The following is a 23,319-nucleotide window of genomic DNA, read 5'->3' as shown; positions in this document are numbered from 1 at the left end:
AATTAACTTGTTTTGTCTTTGGCTAAATGGAAACGTCCGAGGGAGGGCGAGAGAGAGAGAGAGAGAGAGAGAGAGAGAGAGAGAGAGTAAGTGTGTGTGTGTATGTGTGTGAGGGGAGAGAGGGAAAGAGAGAGAGAGAGGGAAAATAGGAGCGACACCAAACAATGTCACAGATCTTTGCAGGAGACGCTCCGTAAATAACAACAAGTAAATACAAACAGGATGGAGGTTAAGGAAGGACACGTTGAGAATAAAAAAAATGCATTGTGTGCACATAAAAAGGAATGCTTTAAGGATCCACATTTACCATAAAAAACAAAGAGGATATGATTCGAATTCAAAGCATCACTGAAAGCAAGTTTTGCAGTCAGAGTGTAGGTGCATATCAACTGAGCTGAGTGGAAGATAAAGCTCATCAGAAATGAAGACAAATACTAAATGCCAACTTATTTTATAATAGAAAGTGCAATTGGCCATTTCTGACACATTTCCCCTTGCAGCTGGGAAAGAGAAAAATATATTATTTTAATAAGCAACTTATTTAACCAACTTGTTTATTGACTCTGATTTGATGTCCAGTCGAATAATTCCTCAGGACCAGAGACTTATTCATTTGAATCTGTGACATTTTATGGTGTTATTTAATGTCCTTATCACATGCAATAGTGCTTCATCATGAGCTGTAGATGAGAACGAGCAAAGCACGTGTGTATGTGGTTTCCTTGCAGTTTATTGTCCTCTGGTACCCTGTGTGCCTGTGTGCGTATTTGTGTGTATTTGTGTGTGTATGTGGCCCTTGCAGCTATTTAGCCTCAGCCCTGTCGTAGAGGGAAACAGCAGCAAACAATGCACCAGAGGACAACACACATTGTGGACAACACACGTAATATGAGGCAGAGAGGAGAGGCAGACAGAGACGTCACTGAGAGAAAGATGACAACAACGGGAGAGACAAGAAAAGACAGGAAGGCGGAGGGGTAGAGGGGCAGATAATGAAGACCCAAAATAAACTGCATAAACAAAAAAAACAAAAACAAAGGGAGGCTGAGATGGGCCAAAGGAAGAGGAGAGGGGGAGATGGAGGAAGGATCAAAGGGGATGTCCGCCGCTGATACAGCACCTCAGATAATGTGTGGTGCAATTAGAGCGCTGTGACGATTCCCATTAGGGCTAATCAAATATTTATACTGCCTTCTGAGCATGTCACAATGCTGCCCTGGCCCTTCATATCAATGTGACAAATGCCTAATGAAAGAGCGGGTGTATAGACAGTGAGAGTAGGTGGAGAGACAGACAGAAAGAAAGGGAAGGAAAGAAAGAAAGAGGGAAGGTGGAGAGGTGTTAGAAGCAGAGTTTGCTCTGTCTCCCATTTCCACATTTGGTTTGCAAATGCTTAGCCCTCTGTCATCAATTACAAGGCTGGTGTGGTGGCAATGAGTGGCTATGTGTGTATGTGTGTGTGTGTGTGTGTGTGTGTGTGTGTGTGTGTGTGTGTGTGTGTGTGTGTGTGTGTGTGTGTGTGTGCTCAGTGTTTGTACCTATGTGTGTGTGTGATGAAACAAGGACAAGGCAGCGCTGATGCTACCTCACCTAGAGCCATTAATCAAACTGGGCTGGCTGCAGAACCAGTCCAAATTGGGCTCATCAGTCTGGGCATTAAGCAGGAATCAAGGTACAAGGACGGCGAGAGGGAGGGACAGAATAAGAAGGATGAAGGGGGTGAAAGAAATTTAAATCTACACTATTTTACATTTATACTCCTCTGTAATGGTGTCATCCCCCTCAAGAGGATAATGTTCTTCAGTGATAATGATGATCTCTTTGACTGAAACTTGCTCAAGATGCAGTGAGCGTTAACTGACTGGGGAAAAATGTACATCTTTGCACACACAAAGTAACAGTAAATCAGTTGTCTTAGGACCACATTGTGAAGCCCTTGTTCAAAATGTTCAAAAGAGGGATAACAATTTAATCTCATTACATTTAATGAATGTTAAGCCGAATTTGTCATGTTTAAAATGATCTGAGCTGATCCTACTTTGTGGTATTATTCTACCCCTACTCCCCAATCCAACCAAATGCAGACAATTTATCTTAACAGTTATACAGGCTATTTTTCTGTATTAAAAAAAAATATATAAGAAACTTAATTGAGTTTTCATCTTGTGATTTTTCATTTTAAAGTTGGCTTTTAAACATTTTCTGTGAACCGTGTGCCATCAATTTTCTGTTTTCTGAGAGTGAAAAAAGACACATTAACAATTGCTGGTCAGTCACACAATCAACTGAAGGTTAGGGGTAACAAGATGGGCGGGACGCCAGAGGTGAGAGGTCAAGTCCTGGCTTGACAGACAGATGGAGGAGAGTGGTCAGAACTTGAAGGATGAGAAAGGAATGAAGGATGGACCTGGTTGGGTGCTGTGACAGTCTGGGATATGGATGACCCTCCTCACCAATGTGACAGAGAAAGGGTCCTACGTTAACAAGGGATATACCTTTGTTTGTTTTTTAATTTAGTGGTGTTTTATAAGGCTGTGTAAAGAAGGAAATTGGATGAAAACTGCCAAATGAAACACAAAATGACTTCAGAGATCAATAGTGCAACACACAAATTGATACATATGAACATATGCACCAAGTAATGCCATGCTGCACAGTTAACACTTGGCCAAAACACAGGTTGTGGTACATCATCTATAAATGTGTGTGTTAAAATATCAGGGGAACAAAAAAACAAAAACAAAGATAGAGATAAAATTGTTCCGTATTCAGGTTTTGTTGCAAACTACAACTAAAATGTATAATAAAAATGCTAATTTCTGTCTTAAATATCCTAAAATGACTAAAGGAGGTGCAAGAATTGGAGAGAAAATCTACACAGAAAAGTAATGATTTTATAAAAATTAATATTTAAAATCTTTTTTAAATAAAAAAAGATTGTGCTAGACGTGCAACAAACCAGCTTTGCAACTCTTTGAACATTATTTCTTTGGTATGAGGCAACAAGGCCAGCAAAGCCTGGTAAGAACTGAAATAGACCTCTCCTTCTAACCTACATAACTCAGGATAACAGAAAATGTCAGGATAAGATGCTACAGCGGGCTAATCTCCGGCACAAGCGATAACATTCAGTGTGTGAAACCATGACAGATGGGTATTGATCTCCTTGTTGTTGCAGGGGGGTAAAATAGATAACTGGAACACTTTATTGGTATTGATTGAAGAGTCAAAAGGGGGAAAATAACGTCCCTCAAAAAAAAACAAAAAAAACAATTGTGGAATTTTCTGCAATAAATGTAAAAAAAATAAAAGATTAATGTTTTATATATGTGGCAATTATAACTTTTAGTGTGGCCGGCGACAACTGCATGCTAGTTGTGTGTGAATTAAAGGAACATCACATGGATAAACACACACATACACACATACACACAGACACACAAACCGGGACAGAAACAAATATTTAGTGTTTTCCAAAGTTTAAACATAAGATGGTCGCCCCTCTCAACAAACACCGCCACGAGACAAAAATGTCACCACCACAGCACAACCTCAAATTCAAACTGCACATGCAATGGCCCTAATCTCACACAGCGCCCTGCTTCCAACATCTCAAACACTCACACATGCGGTCATAACTCACCAAAAGCCGACATATTATCTCACGCGTCTTCTTGCTATACAGCGTAGTCAAACTATAAGTTCCCGGCTACCCATAAACTCTAGTTACCAATTAACCATGTGTGTTTGTGTGTGTGTTTGAGTGTGTGTGACAGAGATACTAGGAGAGCACAGGGGGTGTCTGGCAGGCCTATCTGCGGCGCTGCGATGCGCTAACGTGAAAGAATGCCAGTGTCAATGTGACAGAGATAGGGGAAGTGTAGGGGGCCAATGGGCTGGGTGAAGGTCGATGTTGAGGTCAAGTCCTAAAGTGGTGGACACTCCAGCGACCGCCATGCGTTTGGAAGGTGCTGAGAAACCCCACATTGTGATTCGTGTTGACATTATTTAATGCTAAAGCAGCGCAAATGTGCCTTTTGAGACCCTCAGTGAAGGTTTGTTCAGGCTGTGGACAGCTCCTGATACTTAAAGTGAAAGTACACCTTTTGACGACACTTTCTCACATATGTTGAAGCCTTTTCAACACTCTGTCCTGGATACTCCTTCCCTCTAATCGTCACTGAAACACCTCTCATTTTCTTCATTCATCTTCAACCTGACAAAGTATCTGCTCCCTCCAATGGAATGTCAGCACTCACCTGCTTGTCGTGATCTTTGTTTCTTCTGGTGACAGCAGGAGACAGGGCTGTTTAGGCTAAATCGAAGTCAGGTCGCTGAAGACAAGTCTAAGTCAAGGCATAGTTTGTTAGAGTAAGTTTTAAGTCAAGTCAACTCTTAAGACCTCAGAGCAAGTTTCAAGTCTTTCAAGACTCAACCAAGTCAAGTCTCGAGTCACTAGAGACACGTCCAAAATTGAAAAATGCCCATTACAATTTCACAGAGCCAAAGGTGCAACCATTTAATAGTTTATTTTGCTTTATCTATAGCCCTAAACCAAAGGTATATTGAATTAACAGCAGCATGTACTTCCATTTAAGAAGCTGGACAGAGCAAATATTTCTGCTCCATAAATAACTAAAACAGTTAATTAATTGAACTGAATTGAGTGCCTGGCACTGACTTGTTATATTTCATTGTCCAGCAATCTAACTGTGTTCCAATATGAGACTTGAACTTATTTGCCATTAAACTCAAATCAAGTCTCACAGCGCTCAAATTCATTCACAGGTGCTCATTTTTTATGACTGAAGTCCAAATCGAGTCCGAGTCCAAGTCTCAAGTGTCAGGTACAAGCTCTGACAGGATAGGACCAGAGGGGTGAACGGGTGCTTGGATGGGTAAAGCCATGGGACACTGGAGCTGGAACAGACCAGCATTCCTTATGAAGGGATGATACTGGCCAGGATGGAGTAATGTGGGGTGGGGGTTGGAGGAATGGGTGGCAGAGGGTGGGCACAGAGCCGGGGGGTGATGATGTGTGTGTGTGTGGGGGGGGGGGTCATTAGCACTAAATCTGTTCCATATGACACACACTCACATGGCCTCTGTCTGGACTCTCTCTCTCTGTCTGTCTGACTGTCCCCCCACCTCTCTTTCTCTTTCACTCTCTCTCTCTCTCTCTCACTCTCTCTCTCTCTCCCTGGGCTGTGTGATGAGGGGAAGGAGGTGGGGGTGAGGGAGGGGTAGAGGTGGATATTTCTCAGCCACAACAGGAGCTCTGTGATGACAGGGGCCAGGCCATGTCACACACCAGGGACTCTGGTGGCTCTCCTTATCGTGCAGCGAGGGCTTCATTAAATACCCCTCTTCTTTCCTTCCCTATCTCTCTCTTTGTCTCTGTAGCTCGACAAAAACAACACACCACTGCTGAGGACAAAACACACACAAAAATAGACCGCACAGATACACATGCATACATCTATCCACATACATGGACACAGATAGAAGAAAATAAACCTACAATGAACAAACAATGAAAAATGAGTCTTCAAGTGAAATAGCAGCTTGGTATCTCAGTATTTAGGGTTCAATAACTCTGCCGGAAGGGTAATGTTTTCATGTTTCAGTGCTGAACCTCCGCTGCATACCTTTCACCTCCATTGGAGATAGTTAGATGTGGCCTTGTGGGTGGCCACTCTGGTTGTCCCTTTTGCTCTAATAATGCAACTGTTGTGCTGTCAAACCCTAAATTCGAAAGTCCAAGGTTGATTCTTTTTTTTGTTAAACATAGCTGGAAATTTGGGGACACATTTTTGCTGCTCAAAACCCATGTTTGTTCATCATCTGTTCTCCAGGTTTAACTTTTTGACATGAACAAAATCCTGTCCAGCATCTGTCCTGAAGGCTTTTTAAGACAGACCAGCACATGATCGCCAGACTCGTGTAAACACCATATTCTTAGTATGTTAGCACAGTTATATTCTCAGTGTTAAAGTAAGCTTTAACACAGTAACTTAAGCAGTGCACTTCAGGTTTATTGTGATTAATAGATGCTAATCAGAACATGTATACGCTTCAATTGCATTTCTTTGAAATTGGTCAAGTTGTACATGTGTGTTTAGTGATATAACCCATGCTTTTAAGACTATAAATACAATATTTACTATAAACATATGTCACTGTTAAAACTGATTATTAGGATTATTCTCGGAGGTGTCACATAATTTAAACTGCTTTATTTATTAATTATTCTGTTTCCCCATCTATATCCCTCTCATATCATCTATCATCCCTTTCTCTCTCATGGGTGAAAGGTAGGGAAGGACACAATCTAACTGCTAGTACCTGGCCTATGCAGCCAGCACACACACACACACACACACACACACACACACACACACACACACACACACACACACAAACACACACACACACACACACACACACTGGCCTGAATCATCTTGTCCCTTCAACCTGCACACTACAGGTCTGATGACTCTCCACCATCCCACACACACACACACACACACACACACACACTAATCACACAGTGCTCCATGCCTCTGCCTGTGAAACAAAAGCAAGCCTTGTCTGACCAGGTCCAGTGCTTGTACAAGAGGCTTAGGGACATTTTTCTCATTTTTGAACAGCTAATATCTTGCAAAAGTTGTCTAATCTCTTCGCGTTTAAGTTGAGATTTGTGCACCCCCACCCCAAAACAGCCCCCACCTTCTCCACATGCCTAACACCTACCCCTGCTAGGCCCTGACGCATGGTGCTTAACCAGGCCATTTTAATTAGGTTAGATGTGTGTGTGTGTGTGTGTGTGTGTGTGTGTGTGTGTGTGTGTGTCTTAGGGCTCCGTAGACTTACAAGCTGATATAATGAAACACAGCAGGTGATGAAAAGATCAGGACTGCTTTGAAATCAACCAACTCAGTTTGTATTGAGACTCAACAAATACAAACTGGTTCCAGGACAAAAAAAAAATCCCAATATATGTTTTTTTGTTGCCCTATATGTTACCCTCTAATAGATTTCATTATTAGAAGGCTATCTACACCTTTCTGTGTTTAATATTCAGCCTATTTTCTATTTACTTGATATAGTAATTCTACTACTGCTATGTTTGTCTAGTATGTACAGCATCTATTGGATGTTTGTCTGTCTGAAAGAAGGATTTCTCCTCTCTCAAGTATAGAGTTTCATGTTATACACATTATAAAGCCTTCAAGGCAAACTTGTAATTCATACAAATAACACTGACTTGGCTTGACTTGATTTCTATCTCACAAACATGCCAATTCAATAAATATAGTATTCACTTAAACTGACGTATCATAATTCTAACTAAAGGTGAAGAGGACGACAGTTGCACTGAATCCTCCTTCCCTGCCTGCAGCATGAAAGGAACCATAGACACTAAAGCCAGACAATGCGCTGGGAGCTGCAGTGCAACTACAAACCAATTCTCTCAGTGAAAAGGAATAAAGGCTACCAGGGTTACAGGAAGTACAACCAAGTTGGAGAGTGACAAAGAGACACAGAAAGGAAAAGAGCAAAGGAAAGAGAAGAAGAAGGGCTGCTTTTGAGAACTGAGAGACGGACGGGCTGTTTTCCGACAGTTTGCCATGCCAGCTCCAAGTGTGCTGACGGCTGTGATTTCTAACAGGCTTTAAAGAGGGTCATTTTCTGGGCTCTGCATCTCTTTGTCTGTCTACCTTACAATCTATCTTCCTCTATTTGTCATTCTTAATGCCATTCTGTCTGCTATGCTATCTTGCTGTCTGTATGTGCACAAGATTGCATGTGTGTGTATCTATGTATATCTGTGCCAGTGCTGAGACAAAGTGAGGTAGAAAAGGCAAGGATAGGGAAAAGGCATTCTTACAAATGTTCCAAAAGTGTTTTTTTTTTTTTTTTTCATTGGTTGTATCTACGTGTGCATGTGTGTGCGTGTTACCAGTGTGAGCCATGTTCTGGTATTGGGGCACTGCGCTCTACAAAGGGAGCTGATTAGAAACAGTAGGTGAGCTTTGCTAACAATTCCCAGTGAATATGCAAAAAGAGACAGGTGAAAGAAAGAGATTGAAGATGAAAATGGTGAGGAGAATAAAGGAATCCAGGGGGAAAAAATGGCAGCGATACACAGAGATTTCGGCCAGATGAAAACGAGACAAGCTCAGCTCTGTTTCTCTTTCTCCTGACGCTTTTGAACTGAGACCTTATATGGAATCATTTCACAAATCATTACAACATACACACACAAACACATGCATGCAGACACAGATACAAGTCAGATTTCATCGCTGAAGAAAAAACATATACACAACACATGCACAGGAACCAGGTTGGCCATACTTTAGGCCTGAGGTGATATTTAGGAGTCATGACCCTCACAACACCATGCCCTCCAACATACTGGGGCTGCTCGTGTTGTTTTCCATCAGTACAGTATAGCCACTTGAAAGGGAATAGTGACTCTCTGGCAAACTCTTTCAGCTCTTAGTAAACGTTCTGTAGTTCAAAAGGAAGTTTGATAAGAGTTTGACCTTCCCTGCCATGGAGCATTGTGTTTTAACTTTTTATACTTCACCTCTTAAACATGCAGTGTGCTCAAGTACTTCAATACATCCATAATTGTATTAAATCAAATGCATATGGGAGAAGGCTGCCATTACTACTTGTTTTCCTGTCTTTGCCAAAAATTACATATTCTCTTGTAATATTCTCGAGAAGCATGCAGGGCTGTGAGGCTGATCTAGAGTCCTTTCCAGGTCCTGCTGAGAGTCTGATCCAAAAGAAGTCAAACTGATTCCAGAACAGCACTTACACTCTCAAGAGCTTAACTTCCATCCCTATTACAGAACTAAAATCAAGCACTGGAGCTGGCAGCCATTCCCCTCCTTAGACAGCTGCTGAAACACTGAAACTGAAATCAGACAAACTAGGCTCTAAGACAAAACAGTGCTTTATGTTCAGGGAATCACGCTAATAACTGACCTCTTTATTACTTCTACCTGACGCGTGTCTCCTCTGTCTTTCCACTGTAACAGAAATGAACTTTTCTCTGAGCCTTTAAGTCAAACATTCAGCGTCCTCTTTTCATAATAAAAATACCAATTTTTCCCTCAGCTTGGGAAGTTGGCAGACTACTCCAGTAGACATTCTCTTCCTGTTGCTTCATGTTTTTGGATGGGGGCAGCATGTACCCTTGACTCACTGCCTTAGAGATTCTAAATAAAAAGTGTTTGGGCTATTTTGAGGCCAGATATGTTTTCAACCCTCTTTAGCTGGGTCAGACAGGTCTAGGGTCAACGATTAAAGAAGGGGAGTTTGAGGGAAGGAATGAGCGATTCTTCAAATGAGCACATATCCTCTCTCATAAAGCCCTTTTTTTGTATTTCAGCAGTCAAAGTGTGTGTGTATGCTCGTGTGCATCTGCATGCCTCAGCAGGGCACTTGTATTCAGGGTTGCAGGGGCTCTCGCCATCAGCTGCTCTGATTAGAGCCATAATTAAAAGCTGTGTTAATTGGTGTTGAGCCTAACACTGGCCACCCGGTTCATTAAGGACCTCTATACAATTCTCCTTCTGCATTCCAGTGAATGGTGAAAGAACTAGCATTATTAATCTGCTATACCCGGGGGACAAGTCAAGTGTAAAGGAGAGAGACAGAGAAACAGAGCCAAACAAAGAAGGAGAGAAAGAGAGAGCTCTTTCTTTATTGATTTGTTGTTGATTTCTACTTGGTCAGTGTTTAAAGGCGCAGGCTTCACAGTGATAGATTAAAGCAAACTCAAGAAAGATCAGAGGAGAGACGAGAAGTTAATTCAATAAATGTATCAAAAGTTATGTTGGGGAAGATCTGAAGGAATCGTTTGCAGCCCATGAAAGTCAGAGCAAATATCAAATGCAAAGAACACAACCGGTAATTTCATAGCTTTTACTACAATTTTTAAGTCAACATTTAATATATAAAATATGAATTATCTAACTCTCTGTCTGTCTGTAACACAAAAACACACATACACCTATCTCCTCTCTGTCCCTCCACATACACAAGAGCAATGAGTGGAATAGCTTAAGCACATTATCATTTAAGCTAGTGTTAATGGACACGTTTCCTACCTGGTTATGGTCTTTTTTAACTACAGGTGTGCTAGCTAATTGATTTCAATTGTAAAGCTCACCAGTGTATTCAGCTACAGGAGGTATAGCAGAAGTCGGTCTATTGACAAACTGACCGAGCACCTTCCAATGCCTATACTAACCTCCATCTGATTTGACTAATTGCACTCAAGCGCCATGTTACCGGCAGTCTCATTATCACCCATTTCCCCCAAATTACTAATCAAGATCCAAGAAACAAGTACTTTTCACAGGTTAGCTGCAGCAAGAGCTAAAACATGTGGCGCTGCTTTTTTTTCTGGTGGTTCTTGCCCACACCTACTCATTCTGGTGTGTGTGTGTGTGTGTGTGTGTGTGTGACTAAGCGTGTGTTGTAGGTCGGGAGGGGTCTCTCTCTATACAGATGTCTATCTCACTGACCTGCCTTCCAGGAGCTAGCTCAAGAAAAGCATTCATGCTTCAAGGAATGCTACTTTCTGCCAAACAGACCAACAATGTTTAGCAAATGTACCAACGGAAGTCTGTGATACCTGAAAGATCTTTAACTCCTCAATGCCAATATTCACCAGGGGCCAACATTAAGACCTTGTTTTCTACATCAATTTCCTGTCCTCGTGAACTCTTGTGGGGAACAATGTGTTTTTTCATACCTGTCTAGTGAATGTGACATATGCACAGCGACATCACTGTAAGAAACCTATAAGGGGAGAATCGCAGCACCCTTCAGTGACAAAAATGTTGCTTTTACTGATTAGTTAACCGGGTGCATGTAAAGGTGAACTGCACATTAAATAACTCCCTTGTACACCGCTCCCTTTGTCAGTAAATAGTCTAGACTGTGCCCCCCTTTTCCCTTATGGAGCTCACCAGCTGAGATATTGACACAATGAATCCCTCGCAATAACAGTTTTGTTTTTGCGCCCTCTTTGGTTGTGCTTACATTCACCGACCTCACAGACAAGGAAGCTGTTCAGTGTCCAATGGCCAAAGGTTCTGTATGTGTGTGAGGTGGAGGTGGGAGGAGAAGAAGGAGGAGACACAGGAGGAGGGTCTTGGTAATTTCCCACTTTTTTTCTGACATCATGAAGGGTGGAACGACAGGTACAGAGGAGAGAAAGAGCGAACAAACAGGAGGGATCAGAGGGGAGGAGCTTCAGATTTTTTCAGGTGCCCGACATTTAGACTTGGTGGAGGCAACTCAGGTTTCACCCAGCCGTCCCAAGGTCAGACGTTGCTTTTCATGCAGCCTGGGCTGGAACAAACACCTGGCACGCTCCAAAGACAGGCCACTAGCCATGCCCAGCGTTCGTTAGTCATTACTGGCTGGGCAGCATGGCCCCGCCATTCTCATGTAAATATCCACACTGGTCGGCATTTTGCATGGAAGCCTGTGATTAATGATCTAATTCAAAGAAAATGGTGCGCCAGTGTGTGCAATGTAAATGTACTGAAAGAAGTAATTATAAAAAGTTAAGCTAAATAAGTTGTCTGTATTTAATGCATCCATGACATGTTGTGAGGAGTATGCAGCTGGGTTACAGCTCCATCATGTTTGAATCAAAAGTAAGCTGGAGCCCTTCCTCAAACACTAAGCAAACACAAGCCAGCATTCCTCTGTGTCTGCCATTTTAGCTCGAGTCAAACCCCACGTCGACGCGAGGGCATTAAAGCATTAGTGGCTAATGTTTTTAAAAGTGTACGGTATCTTGGAGGGATTCGGGAGGTGGGCGCCGTGTGCGTGTGTGTAATGGTGGATGAGATGGGTCCGCACATGGCAACCATTACACACACAGCCCCTCTAATCGCTGCCGACCTGCCTCCTCGCCTGCAGCCATCCCACCTCTGACTGGTGTGTATGTGTGTGTTTGTGTGTATGTGTGTATGTGTGTGTGTGTGTGTGTGTCAGGGGGCATCCCAGGTTCAGAAGGGCAGAATGTTCACATAGATGCATATTTTGCCACATTAACACACCCTTTAACACACACACACACACACACACACACACACACACATTTAAACACACACATATGAGCTTTTAACCTTTTAGACAAAACTTTCCTCAAATAAAAAAAAAATATATCTGTAATAACATACATAAATAAACATAACACTCCTCCCGCACAGCTTTCTCCAGTCAATGAATTACTGCCCGCATTCAACTGATTGTGTTTGCTTGTGTTGATGAAAAATGGCTGGAGGAAGGGAGGAATGAAGAGATGGACAGAGGGAGAGAGAGTCAAGAGGAAGCAGGGAGAAATAAGAGATATGTGGGAATAAATTAACATGATGAATATGATGAATGAATGTATGATTTATTATCTTCTTAGAGATAACTGTTAAAGATTTATTATACTAGTGCGGGTATGACACCTAAATTATGCCAAAATAAAACCTTTTTATAATACTCTTTTCCTACAAAACCCTCATGTTATTTAACAAAAGAAGCTTATAAAATCTAAGATTTTGTCTAAACACAAGCAGCCGTAGAAAAGCGAGTATCCAATACCAGCTTTTGATACCCGACACTTTTGGATGCGCAATGCTATGAACGCTATGAAAAAGGTACTGAGGTTCAGTAAAAAGCCTTACGGATATATGGTGGAAGGATTGGTTGTCTGACTGATGAAGCACTAAAGCTGCCGTATACTCAAACTCTTGAGTGTGTGTGAGACTGAAACAAAAACAGATATCAAGCCAGACGGAAAGAAGCAAGAACAATGTGTCTTCGTGTGTACATGTGTGTGCACATGTCTGGAGTTGTGTGCATAGAGAAATATCTAAATATTATGGAAGATTTTGTTGTATGTTTATGTCTTGAATCTCTGTATATGTGTGTGTGTGTGTGTGTGTGTGTGTATGTGTGTGTGTGTGTGTGTGTGTGTGTGTGTGTGTGTGTGTGTGTGCGTGTTTGGCTCTATGTGTCTGTGTAGATGTGTGTACCGGACATCGGTGGGAAGAGCAGTGTTAAGATGCATCACGTGTTGGACCTACACCTACTCGTCTCCATGATGACATGCACACACACACACACGTACTCGCGCACAACAAACATACATACACTGCCTCAGGTGAGCGTGTGTGTGATCTGGAGGGGGATAACTTTGTGGCAAGACCACACAGGAGACAGCTTTCAACTGAGTAAACACCACATCAAACACACACACGCTCTCACACACACACACATACACATATAGCACTGGATACAGTTTGCTTGCCTCCCTCCTGCGTAATTGAGAAAAGCTGCCGTCCATTAAAACTTGCTGACATCACTTAGACAGCTAAATATGCAGGGAGCTAACGAGCTAGTGGGGCCTTTGATTGAGCTTCCAAACAGGTTCAAACTTTATCGCCAGCTACCCGCAGGACAGGACACAGGCCTGCCACACACTCGCAATTGAGCATCTCAAACAAACAATCCCGGACACCAGCAGTGGAGGTAAATATCCGCGGAGAGGAAAGCGCAGTTTCCCATCCTCTATACATGCAACCTTGTCTATCACACTGTACCCACTCTAAACAGCAGGCAGCATCACAAATTCAACTTTTGTGTGGTTGTGTAGGTTTAGTGCAGCATCTGTGGGGACATGCTCATGCTTTAGTTTGAATGTTTTATGGGGTTTTCTTTTTTTTTATGTTTTCAGCCAACACACAAGAGGCCTGACTATAGTCTTCAATTCCTCCCCCACATCGCTGCATCACCTCAGAGAAAGATATAAGGTTGGCTGGAGACTGAACAAGCCTAATTAAGTCTGGTTAACTTAGCTCTGAGACTTCTATTACACGCATGCACACACACACAAGAAACACACAATCGTACACACAAGAAACACACACTCTTACTGTGGCTCTCTCCTCTCTCTATTAACACCTGCTTCTTTTCCAATTAGCCCTCCAAATAGAGACAAATGGGCCAGAGGGGTCTGATTAATTCACTTCTGTCAAGGACTCTGCTGCACAATGCCGTCAGGGCACTCAGGCAGGCACGGACTCATGCGTGTGCAGACACATGCACAACACACACACACACACACAGATGCAGGGTACATTGAGCACACAGCATCAAAAAACAGTGCCGTTATCTCCCAGAAATACTTAAAATCTGTGACACAGAAATGGATACAAGTTTATGATCATACCAATGCATCTGAATTTTGAACAAGCTATAGAATATTAGAGACAGGGACTTCTTCTTTTGATCCTCTTGCACAGATCGACGGTTCATCTCCACCACTCCTCTTCCGGGGACAAATTCCTCTCGTCTTTGCTCTTGTGACTTTGTGAGTGCATACGTGAATCTGTGTGTGTCTATACATGTGTATGTAAGCTGCGTGGATCCCATCATTAGTCTTGCTCTCCTGTCCTCCCCTGTTTGTTTAAGCGGAGCTCTGTGTTTGCTTGGAGCTGCATGTCCTCCAAAGAGACTGCTACAACGCAACCACTTCAAAACCTAACCTGTTCCCTCTACACACACCTACACATAAACACAAGCAGGTAGCACATAGACAGGCCATGGCTTGTTAATCTGTGACTTTGACTTTTCAAGGCACCCAAATCTTATTGATAAACACCCAGGGTTTTTGGAAAAGAATATCCTGGTTTTAGCTGCAGCTTCTTGAGAGCATATGTTTATGTCAAATGCAAAGACTGTCGATATCCTTACAACACCTCAAACACCTCGAAAACCTTACTGGTAGGATGACTTGGTGTCAAAATAACAAAACTTAAATTCGCCAAGCTAAATCTTCTACATGTTAAAGAGAATTTAGTGTTAAATGCTGAAGTAGTTCAGCAGTGAAGCCATATCTATCAAACTAGAAAGATAGACAGTGGACTTTGTGTGCTCAAAACATCACAGGAGAATTTGATAAATAGTCGCAGAGGTTGATTTGACAATCTCACCTTTGAACTATGAACGATGAAGAGCGATCTTTTTATGAAGATTACCGCTGTTTACTCAGTGGGTGGAGGCTTGCATTTCTCTCAAAGTGACAGAATGATGCAATGCCTTCCACTTTTCAAAAAGGCAGGTGCCTATTTGAATGTTTTCCTTGCCTACAATATGCTTACATCGACCTAAAAATAGAAAGCTGACCTGCTTTTTGGCATTTGGAATTTAGGTCCAAAGTAAAAACAGCTGCAATCCTGGAAGAAAATACATTTGCTGATTTAAAAAAAAAGAAAAACCTTTGGGTTTGTCCTTTTTCCACAACTTTATTGGTTTTCTGAAAGATGACAATTCAGTCAGGCCGAGACGTCAGTGGTCTTGAAATGGTATTAGCACCCAAGTCTGCTGACCACCAGCTTATCGAAGCACACAGCAAATCAAACACAATGCGAACATTGCTCCAAATCTCTGCACAATGGTACGGCCACACATTAGTTCCACACCAAATAAATAGCTGCTGCTTCAGTTCATAAACTCTGGGTTCAGAGGTCGAGCTATGTCAAGTAGGGCGCTGAATGAGACGCCATGGGATAAAAGGAAGACAGAGAAAGGGATTTAGACGAGGAGGTGGGTGGGGGTGCTTATAGAATACCCCGGCATCTCCCTTTCTCCGGTCCACCCGTTGAGTCTCAAATGCCACTCTACCGTTGGCCCTATTGTGAGTCCGTCTCAAAGAGCTTGTCTTCAATTAGCCTGATAAGAGGAAAGAGGACGAGGGTGGGGCAAAATTGGGGGGGGGTTACCTGGGCAGCCACTTATCGCTTTGATGCAATTGGGCCCTTGTTGGCCTTCTGTCTTTTTTGCCCCCTGCGCTGATGGTAAATTTGAGTGTGCGATTTATCTTGTGGCCGGGGCAAATGGCAGTTCTGGAGGCAGCAACCTTTATTTTTGTTGTTTTAATGACATCAGTTGGATCGTGTAAGAGAGACAACGGGCAAACAGACAGCACGTTTGTAGTGATTGCCCATGTCAAAATAAGAACTTCCAAAATAAGTACATAAAAACAGGCTATCTGCTTATATGTGTTATAAAGAAATGAAAATAGTTTTGGGGTGAAGTTAATCTCATGACTCACTAAATCTTTTTGGTCTTTTTAATCTTTATCGTTTACCCTCTCTCTGACCTGAATCATGATTCCTCCTCTATATTCTGCATTTGTCATCAAGTCATCCAGAAAAGCTTGGAGAAACCCTCTCTTTCTCCTCCTCCAACCCCCCTCTTTTCTCTCCTTGTACAATCTGTTTGTTGAATGAAAGAAAGTTAATTTTGAGCATGTGATGTATCATGCCAGGGTGAACAGTCATTCATTTCCCCCCTTTGTAGGTAGGTTGGTAGGTAGGTAGGTAGGTAGGTATCATATAATCAGAGGAAAGAGAGGTAGGGAATATGAAAAAGAAAGAGAAAGGGAGGCAAACTAAGAAAAAAGAGGAGGAAAAAAAGGAATACGTGAGAAAGTTATTACCAGCGGTATCTGCTGATTGCATTCGGCAGGGGATAGGAAATAGGCAGCCAATGAACCATCTAAACTCTGTACTCTGGGATCCCACTGATACAGCAACGGGGGAAAAGAGTTAAAAGAGAAAAGAAGACAGAAGGCATCAGAAAGACAGGTCTTAAGAGAGCTTATGATGCAAGGATAAAGACAAAGTCAGGCCACTACAATAATGTCAAATAATGATACATCTGTAATGAGACAAGCATTAATTGCACGTGCAGCTACCGTGGATCATCTTGATGAGGATCTCTTTCTGTATAGCCCTTACTACAATACTTCTAATGTGTCTCACAGTTTAGGCCTCGACCGTTACAAATAAACTGACTTCACACGTTAGATCGTTTGTTACAGTGACTACAAATTAAACAGTTGTTTATTCCTCAGAATAGTCAACAGTATATGTTTCACCTTGCTCCCTTGCAGCTTTATACTGCCCCTGGTCTTCACCTGTTGATGGAATGAGCTGTTGTGACAATCCACCAACACTGTCTGCCAGTATCTTGTCAATGTGTTATCACCATGAGGCCCGATTTGGCAAGGCCACAGGCTGTCACAGCTGTAAACTCTCACACACACAAACAGCAACAGACTCACAAGCACGCCGATATTCAAGCGAAGCCCCTGACCCCAACACATCATAATACCAAGCACCTTCACAAGTCTCATTATCCAATGTCTGAACATCAAAGTAAAAGACATGTTTATTTTTGTGCATGTTAGAATATTTATTTATAACAAACTCTTGTTACATTGTTGTTGTACATATATGATATGAACCCGATAATAGTTTGCTTATTCAACCAGGTCACATCTGTTACTCACACACCCCACGGTCAGTCCAACTGTGCTGCAGTCCACCTACTCTGCTAGTAAACTGCTAAAACCCAAAGAAAGTGCACTGTAATACACACTAATAATGGAAAGCAATTAGCTTAGCTGTTTGCTAATACAGGTACGGAATGTGCTAAGCCAGGAACTGTGGGGGTCGACGGAGGGGGGTGTGTGTGTATGCGTGTGTCTTGTGTGAGTGTATGTGTTAGCTTGCAGAGCAGGGATCTACAAGCATTGTGTGCGTCCTGCCTAATCACTGTCATATGGAAGGGATTGAAGTGACCACTGCCACGCAATGGGCCGGACCAGACCACATCTGTCACCAACTAGGTCCCCTGTTTGTGTGTGTGTGTGTGTGTGTGTGTGTGTGTGTGTGTGTGTGTGTGTGAAACATTTGTATTACATGTCAGGCATTTAACGGACAGTCTCTTATCCAGACTGAATGACAGCGGCTGTGGCTCGGGAGGTAGATCGAGTCATCCACTAATCAGAAGGCTGGCAGCTCGATCCCCGGCTCCTCTCGTTGGATGTCGGAGAGTCCTAAAGCGAGATACTGAACCCCGAATTGATTGACTGAATTTGTTTGTTTGTGATGAGAATGCAGCATGTAGTGTAAAAGCACTTTGAGTGGTCAGAAGACTGGAAAGGCATAGAAAAAATCCAAAACTGGTCTTGTCAATCATGTGGCAACTTTATCACATGGATAAGAAACAGTTCAGTTTGTATGTGTATACCTGCAAATCTCAGTTTGCTTTTCAGTCTACAGACATAGAGTGAGTGCAATAACGCCCAAACCTCTGAAAGGAAACCAATTGAGTCTGCTAGCATGACAGGGCTGGCAGCCCATCTGCAAGTGCTTATTGTGATGGATAAAGCCTTCTAACCGCACATCTATCTGCTCGAGAGGGACAGAGATATAGGGACAGACAGAAGACTGAGGTCATGAGAAATGAGACAGATGACAGAGGATAGCCCAGCCCAAGGACAAGAGGCTGGGCACAACTGAGGCCTGCACAGTTTCATAAACTCCCTTTCTAAATAAAGAACACATTATATATCAGACACTGTATCAATCAAAAACAAAAGTGTGTAATCATATAACTGACTGCAGAGTGGAGGACATTTGGTGGATGAATGATTATTTAGTCCAAAGTGAGCTTCCAGATCAGGATGTACAAAGCAAATCATTGTATACATGGTATGGTATTTAATTCCATCTTTTTCACTATTGTATAATAATTTTTTTTTCATTGTATAGTTTTTGCACATGACGCCTTGAGCCATATCTCCGTGTGACATTCAAAGGTCTATGAGTTGTGAGCAGTTCAATGGCAGACTGATTTTGCCATCTTGCGACTATTTTACTATACTTTGCAAAGCTTTTAAGACACACATCTTATGCCTCCCTGTGAAGATCCCAACCAGCAGACAGAAAAAGCAGGAGCTTTGAACTCGGAACAAGCAGCAGAGTTGATGTTGTGCAGACGTGTCCCCACAATGGCGGCTGTCACCTCTGACCCTGCACACCCAAACATTGTTCAGGAGACCATTTGTCCCTGCAACATACCAACCAAATGCCCAAGTCTCCTTGTCCCTTTGGCCAACCCCATTTCCTCTACTGAACACAAGCCATCACCCCCACCTACACCCACTTCCACCCCCAGCATCCGGCAGAACATGAGGCCCAGCACCAGCCACCGAGCGGCCCGTTCTTTATTGTGCCTTCTTCCTGCTGTACTTTTCTTCTGACCCCCTGTTGTTGTCTTTCCTCTGCCACCCCCCGCCTTTTACTCTTCTACCCCCACCTCCACCGATCCCTGTTTCGTGCTAATTAATTTAATCCTGTAAGCAGGTGTAAGCCCCGTCATTAAGTGGAGCCAAGTCACAGTAAATGGGGGGGGTGAAGGGAAGGGAGGGGGGGTTGCATTGTGAAAGCAAGGACAGACTAGGCATAAACAACGAATGGGGAAATTGGTGGCAAAGCGGAAAAATCTTGTTTTTTTCATACAAGGGGCAACAGGAGGAGGGTATGGAGAGGCAATGGAGTCCAAAAGACTAAGGAGAAGAGTGGTCATGTGAAGGGGCATTCAGTGAATGTTATATCGATATCTCTCTCTCTGTCTCTCTCACACCATCCGTTTCTCTCACTTTCTCTCTTTTTGTGTCTCTTCCTGGAGATAGCTCAAATGGGGTTAGAGTGAAAAAGAAAGGGGTGAAAAATGGGGACGCAAGGCTTGTTTTTCTCCTTGGGCCAAACAGAGCAGGACTATGGGCCTGAGTCTGCACAAGTTCTTTTTATTTGCCAACCATCCTTTCTCTGTCTCTGTCTATCCCTTTTTGTGGGACCAGGGGGGTCTGAATTGAATCTATTGGGAGGGGGTGTGGGGCATCCAAGTGTTGTGAAGCAGTGGGTCTTAGCAACTGGTGATGCCCCCTGGACTGGAGTTACAGAGATGCTGCTGTAGCAATAGGGGGCAAAGTAAAGGGAAGAAAGGGAAGGAGGGGGTGAATTTGTTAGGTGGCATCCAGACCGCATGCCAGGAGCTCCCAAGTGGTTTCTTCCGCTGGGGCTCCTCTGTCTGTCCTCCAATGGGGCAGCAGTTTACCATGCTGCTCGCAGCCCCGGAGAAAGCAGACTGGGCCACTATTCTTCTCCGCTGGCCTCAATCCCCCGGCAGCAGTCAATCAATCCCGCTCTTCTGTCCCCTCTCCTTCTGTCAGCTTCTATCGGCACCTCAATCTGCCTCCCAGCGCACATCCTCTGGCAAAATAGAGGTCGCAATTCAGGCGCTCACTTTCTCTAGCTCTCTCTTTTCCCCCCCTAATTCCTTTTTAACTCAGTGAGCGGGTGTCAGGGATACAACTTGGTGCATTCCTGCCTGGCTTGTAGCGCAACAAGCTATTGAGCAGGAGATAAGCCTCTCTTTTAGGAGAGGTTGAGGAGAATTGAATTCAGGCCCTGAGTGACGGGAGGAGGAAGATTTATCCCCGTCGGAGGACAATGCCGCCTTTTCGGGGACTTTAATCTCCTAGGGACAATAGGCCTGGTTTTCCTCCTACCACCAACTCCACCACCACCGCCACCTCCGTCCCCCTGTGCTTTTCCCACGATAGTCGCTGATTAGCACCACGGGCCGATTGGACATAGGCCATTATCTCTATCTTGTTGGGTTTTTTTTTTTTTCTTCAAGGGGACTCATCTACGTTTTTGTCAAGAGAGGAACAAGGCAGCTTGGAGGAAAGTGATAAAAGACAGTGAGAGGGTAAAGGATTTGTAAGGCGATAAAGAGAAATGAGGAGACAGACAGACAGGGAAGAGAAAGTGAAAGGAGGCCGGGAGTGGTGAAAAAGGTGGCGTGAGTGCCAAGTTCATTGAGTGTGCCCAGGACAGAGGGTGATTCCACTCAGCTGGGTAGACACTCACACAAACACACACGCACAGTCATTACTATGAGGCGTGCAACCCAGAGGAAAAGAGGAAGGGTTAGAAAAGAATTTTCTTGGATTTGGGGTGAGGTGGGGTTCGGATAAGGTAACCTGCACCAGTCAACCAACGTAGTCTAATACAGCAGCCTGTAAATGAACCCTACTTTCATAAAGGTTATAAATTATGCTGAAACTATTTTAAAGAAGTGTTGCTTTATGATTGTTCTCCAATAATGATTTTAATGAAGCATTATCACTAGACACAGCTTTGAGTGCAACATGAACAATCAGACAGGTTTGAAAGTTCTGTTTAATCCAATTGCCTATACCCAAGATGAACTTAATACTATTACTTATGACTTAAATTGTAAATTGGTTTATCATAGTGCATGGTTTATCATAAGAGGACAGTCGTTTTTAAACTAGTCTGATGCCTGTGGACATGTCTTGCAGAGTCATCACATCCCTGTTTCTCTGCAGAGACACTGGTGAATTAGTCATGTCATATAAGAAGAGACACAACTAAAAGAGTAGTAAAAACCATAAGAACTGCAGTTGCAAAAAGACATAATATTTTTTGCTTACGACTTAAGAACTGTGAACCCAAGTCCAGAAGAACAATGAATGAATTAATATATGTAAATATTTGGTACTGAAAATAACAAATTTGATTCGTAAGGAATCTGTTATTTTTTTAATTAATCATGTATTTATCCACTCTATACAATGTAAAAACTCCCATCACAATTATGATGATCAATAACCTATAAATTATTAAAACTGTTGATTATATTTCACTGTTATATTACATCATATATGTTATGTTTGTGTGATGATTGAAGGCAGAGTCCTATCTAAAATTTAGCAAGTTAACCAATGACATGCTTTTCGAGTTATGACTGGTAAGTGAGAGACAGACTCCTCAGCTTGAGACACTGTGGTTCTTCAGATCAACACTTTGTGGAAGGCAACGGGGTCTGAATTTGTAGATACATTATACATGGAGGAGTTCTTACAAAGTCAGTCAGGCATTATGCATGGGCCATAAGTGTTATGCAATGCAATGAAAAGTTATAATATCAAATCTCACTCTCTTGGCATTGGTGAGGCTCAATCTGTCGAGCATTTACTTCGCTGTGAAAAGTTACAGCCTCATTCCCTTTCTCCTATACTTGCATTTACAGCTGTGCCCAAGCACACACACACACACACACACACATACAGACACACACACACACACACTTCCTCCACATTACATTAAATCTCTGAATTATGGGTTACAAATTTCTAGTCAATGTACTGTGCGCCCTTTTTTCTGCTAAGCTGGATGTCTTGAGCGGAGTGCGTTTCCACGTCCAAACCACACCACGGGACGCTCCTAACCCAGCGGGACGATCTGAAAAAATAAATACTGCCATAATTACAGAAGAGAGAGACATGGGCCATGTCTGACATGACAAACCCCAGATGGATATCTCAGGCTGACCCTGTGTGTGTGTGTGTGTGTGTGTGTGTGTGTGTGTGTGTGTGTGTGTGTGTGTGTGTGTGTGTGTTTGTGTGTGTGTGTGTGTGTGTGTGTGTGGTGGGCATGTTTGTGTATATGTTTGTACCCCCTTTTGTGTGAGTTGGTGTGTGTGCGCTTGAGTGGAAACATGACCTGGGTTCCACGTCTACATGGGCCCCTGCTCTGCTGTGTGTTTTGTGGGGGACTATGATGGAGAGAATGAGAGTCAATGAAACAATACATAAAGAGAGAAGGGGGGGGGAAGCAGAAACGGGACAGACGGACTGAAATACAGAGGGACAGAAACGGAGGACAAGCGAAGAAGAGACAAAAAGCGCAGACAGAAATCTCTGGATGTGATTTGGGGAAGCTTAGAGTAAATATTTATTTCCCATCGCAGGGCCTGTCAGTGGTAGCGTGATGGATTCACCGCCTGATGTCTTCCAACACACACTGCTGCTATTCAAAGACGCCTGTCCCCCCTCGTGTTTATGGTGGCATGACTTGCACTGCGGCAGACTGCTACACAATACAAACGAAAAATGAGATACTTATGCTGTGGGCGCACAGTTACAGCCCCACACATTTACCCACACATACAGGCACACACAAACAGACAAACACACGTGTCTCGTAAATGCATTCCTTTGTTGAAGAGAAGATTACCAGTTCAGCTTATCCCTGCTTGTTTTGCACTCTTTCCCTTTCTGTGTGTGTGTAATACCAGGCTACACAATATGCTGAATCTCGATCTCTCCAACTCTCTCTTGCCCACACACACACATACACGCACACACATATAATTTGTGCTTGTGTGATGTCTCTATCTTTGCTAAACATACGCACATATTAAAACAAAGTGGAGAAGAAAAAAGAAGACACGAGAAGTGAAGACAGCTATAGTGTAAGGAGAAAAAAATGGGAGTAAATCTTTCTTGATATGGATTCTATCTGATGATTTTCAACCACTACATCCTCCCTTTCCATT

At 42.9% G+C, this 23,319-nt stretch overlaps 1 protein-coding gene across 9 annotated transcripts in view; it reads right to left on the bottom strand.

The window, feature by feature from the left end:
• The window catches only part of prdm16 (PR domain containing 16), a 181,810-nt gene that overhangs the window by 135,131 nt on the left and 23,360 nt on the right, over nucleotides 1–23,319 (bottom strand). Inside the window, exon 1 of one of the 9 annotated variants that reach the window (XM_051425923.1) lies at nucleotides 3,644–3,671. The exons of the other annotated variants lie outside the window; for them this stretch is intronic. Within the exon in view, the coding sequence (XP_051281883.1) occupies nucleotides 3,644–3,656 (13 nt within the window). The 5' untranslated portion in view covers nucleotides 3,657–3,671. Of the gene's footprint in view, nucleotides 1–3,643; nucleotides 3,672–23,319 lie in introns of those variants that run through there. 9 annotated transcript variants of the gene reach the window in all.

Source organism: Dicentrarchus labrax, unplaced genomic scaffold, assembly GCF_905237075.1.
Source record: "Dicentrarchus labrax unplaced genomic scaffold, dlabrax2021, whole genome shotgun sequence".
NCBI classification, from domain to species: domain Eukaryota; kingdom Metazoa; phylum Chordata; class Actinopteri; family Moronidae; genus Dicentrarchus; species Dicentrarchus labrax.
This window is presented reverse-complemented; position numbering and strand designations above follow the sequence as displayed.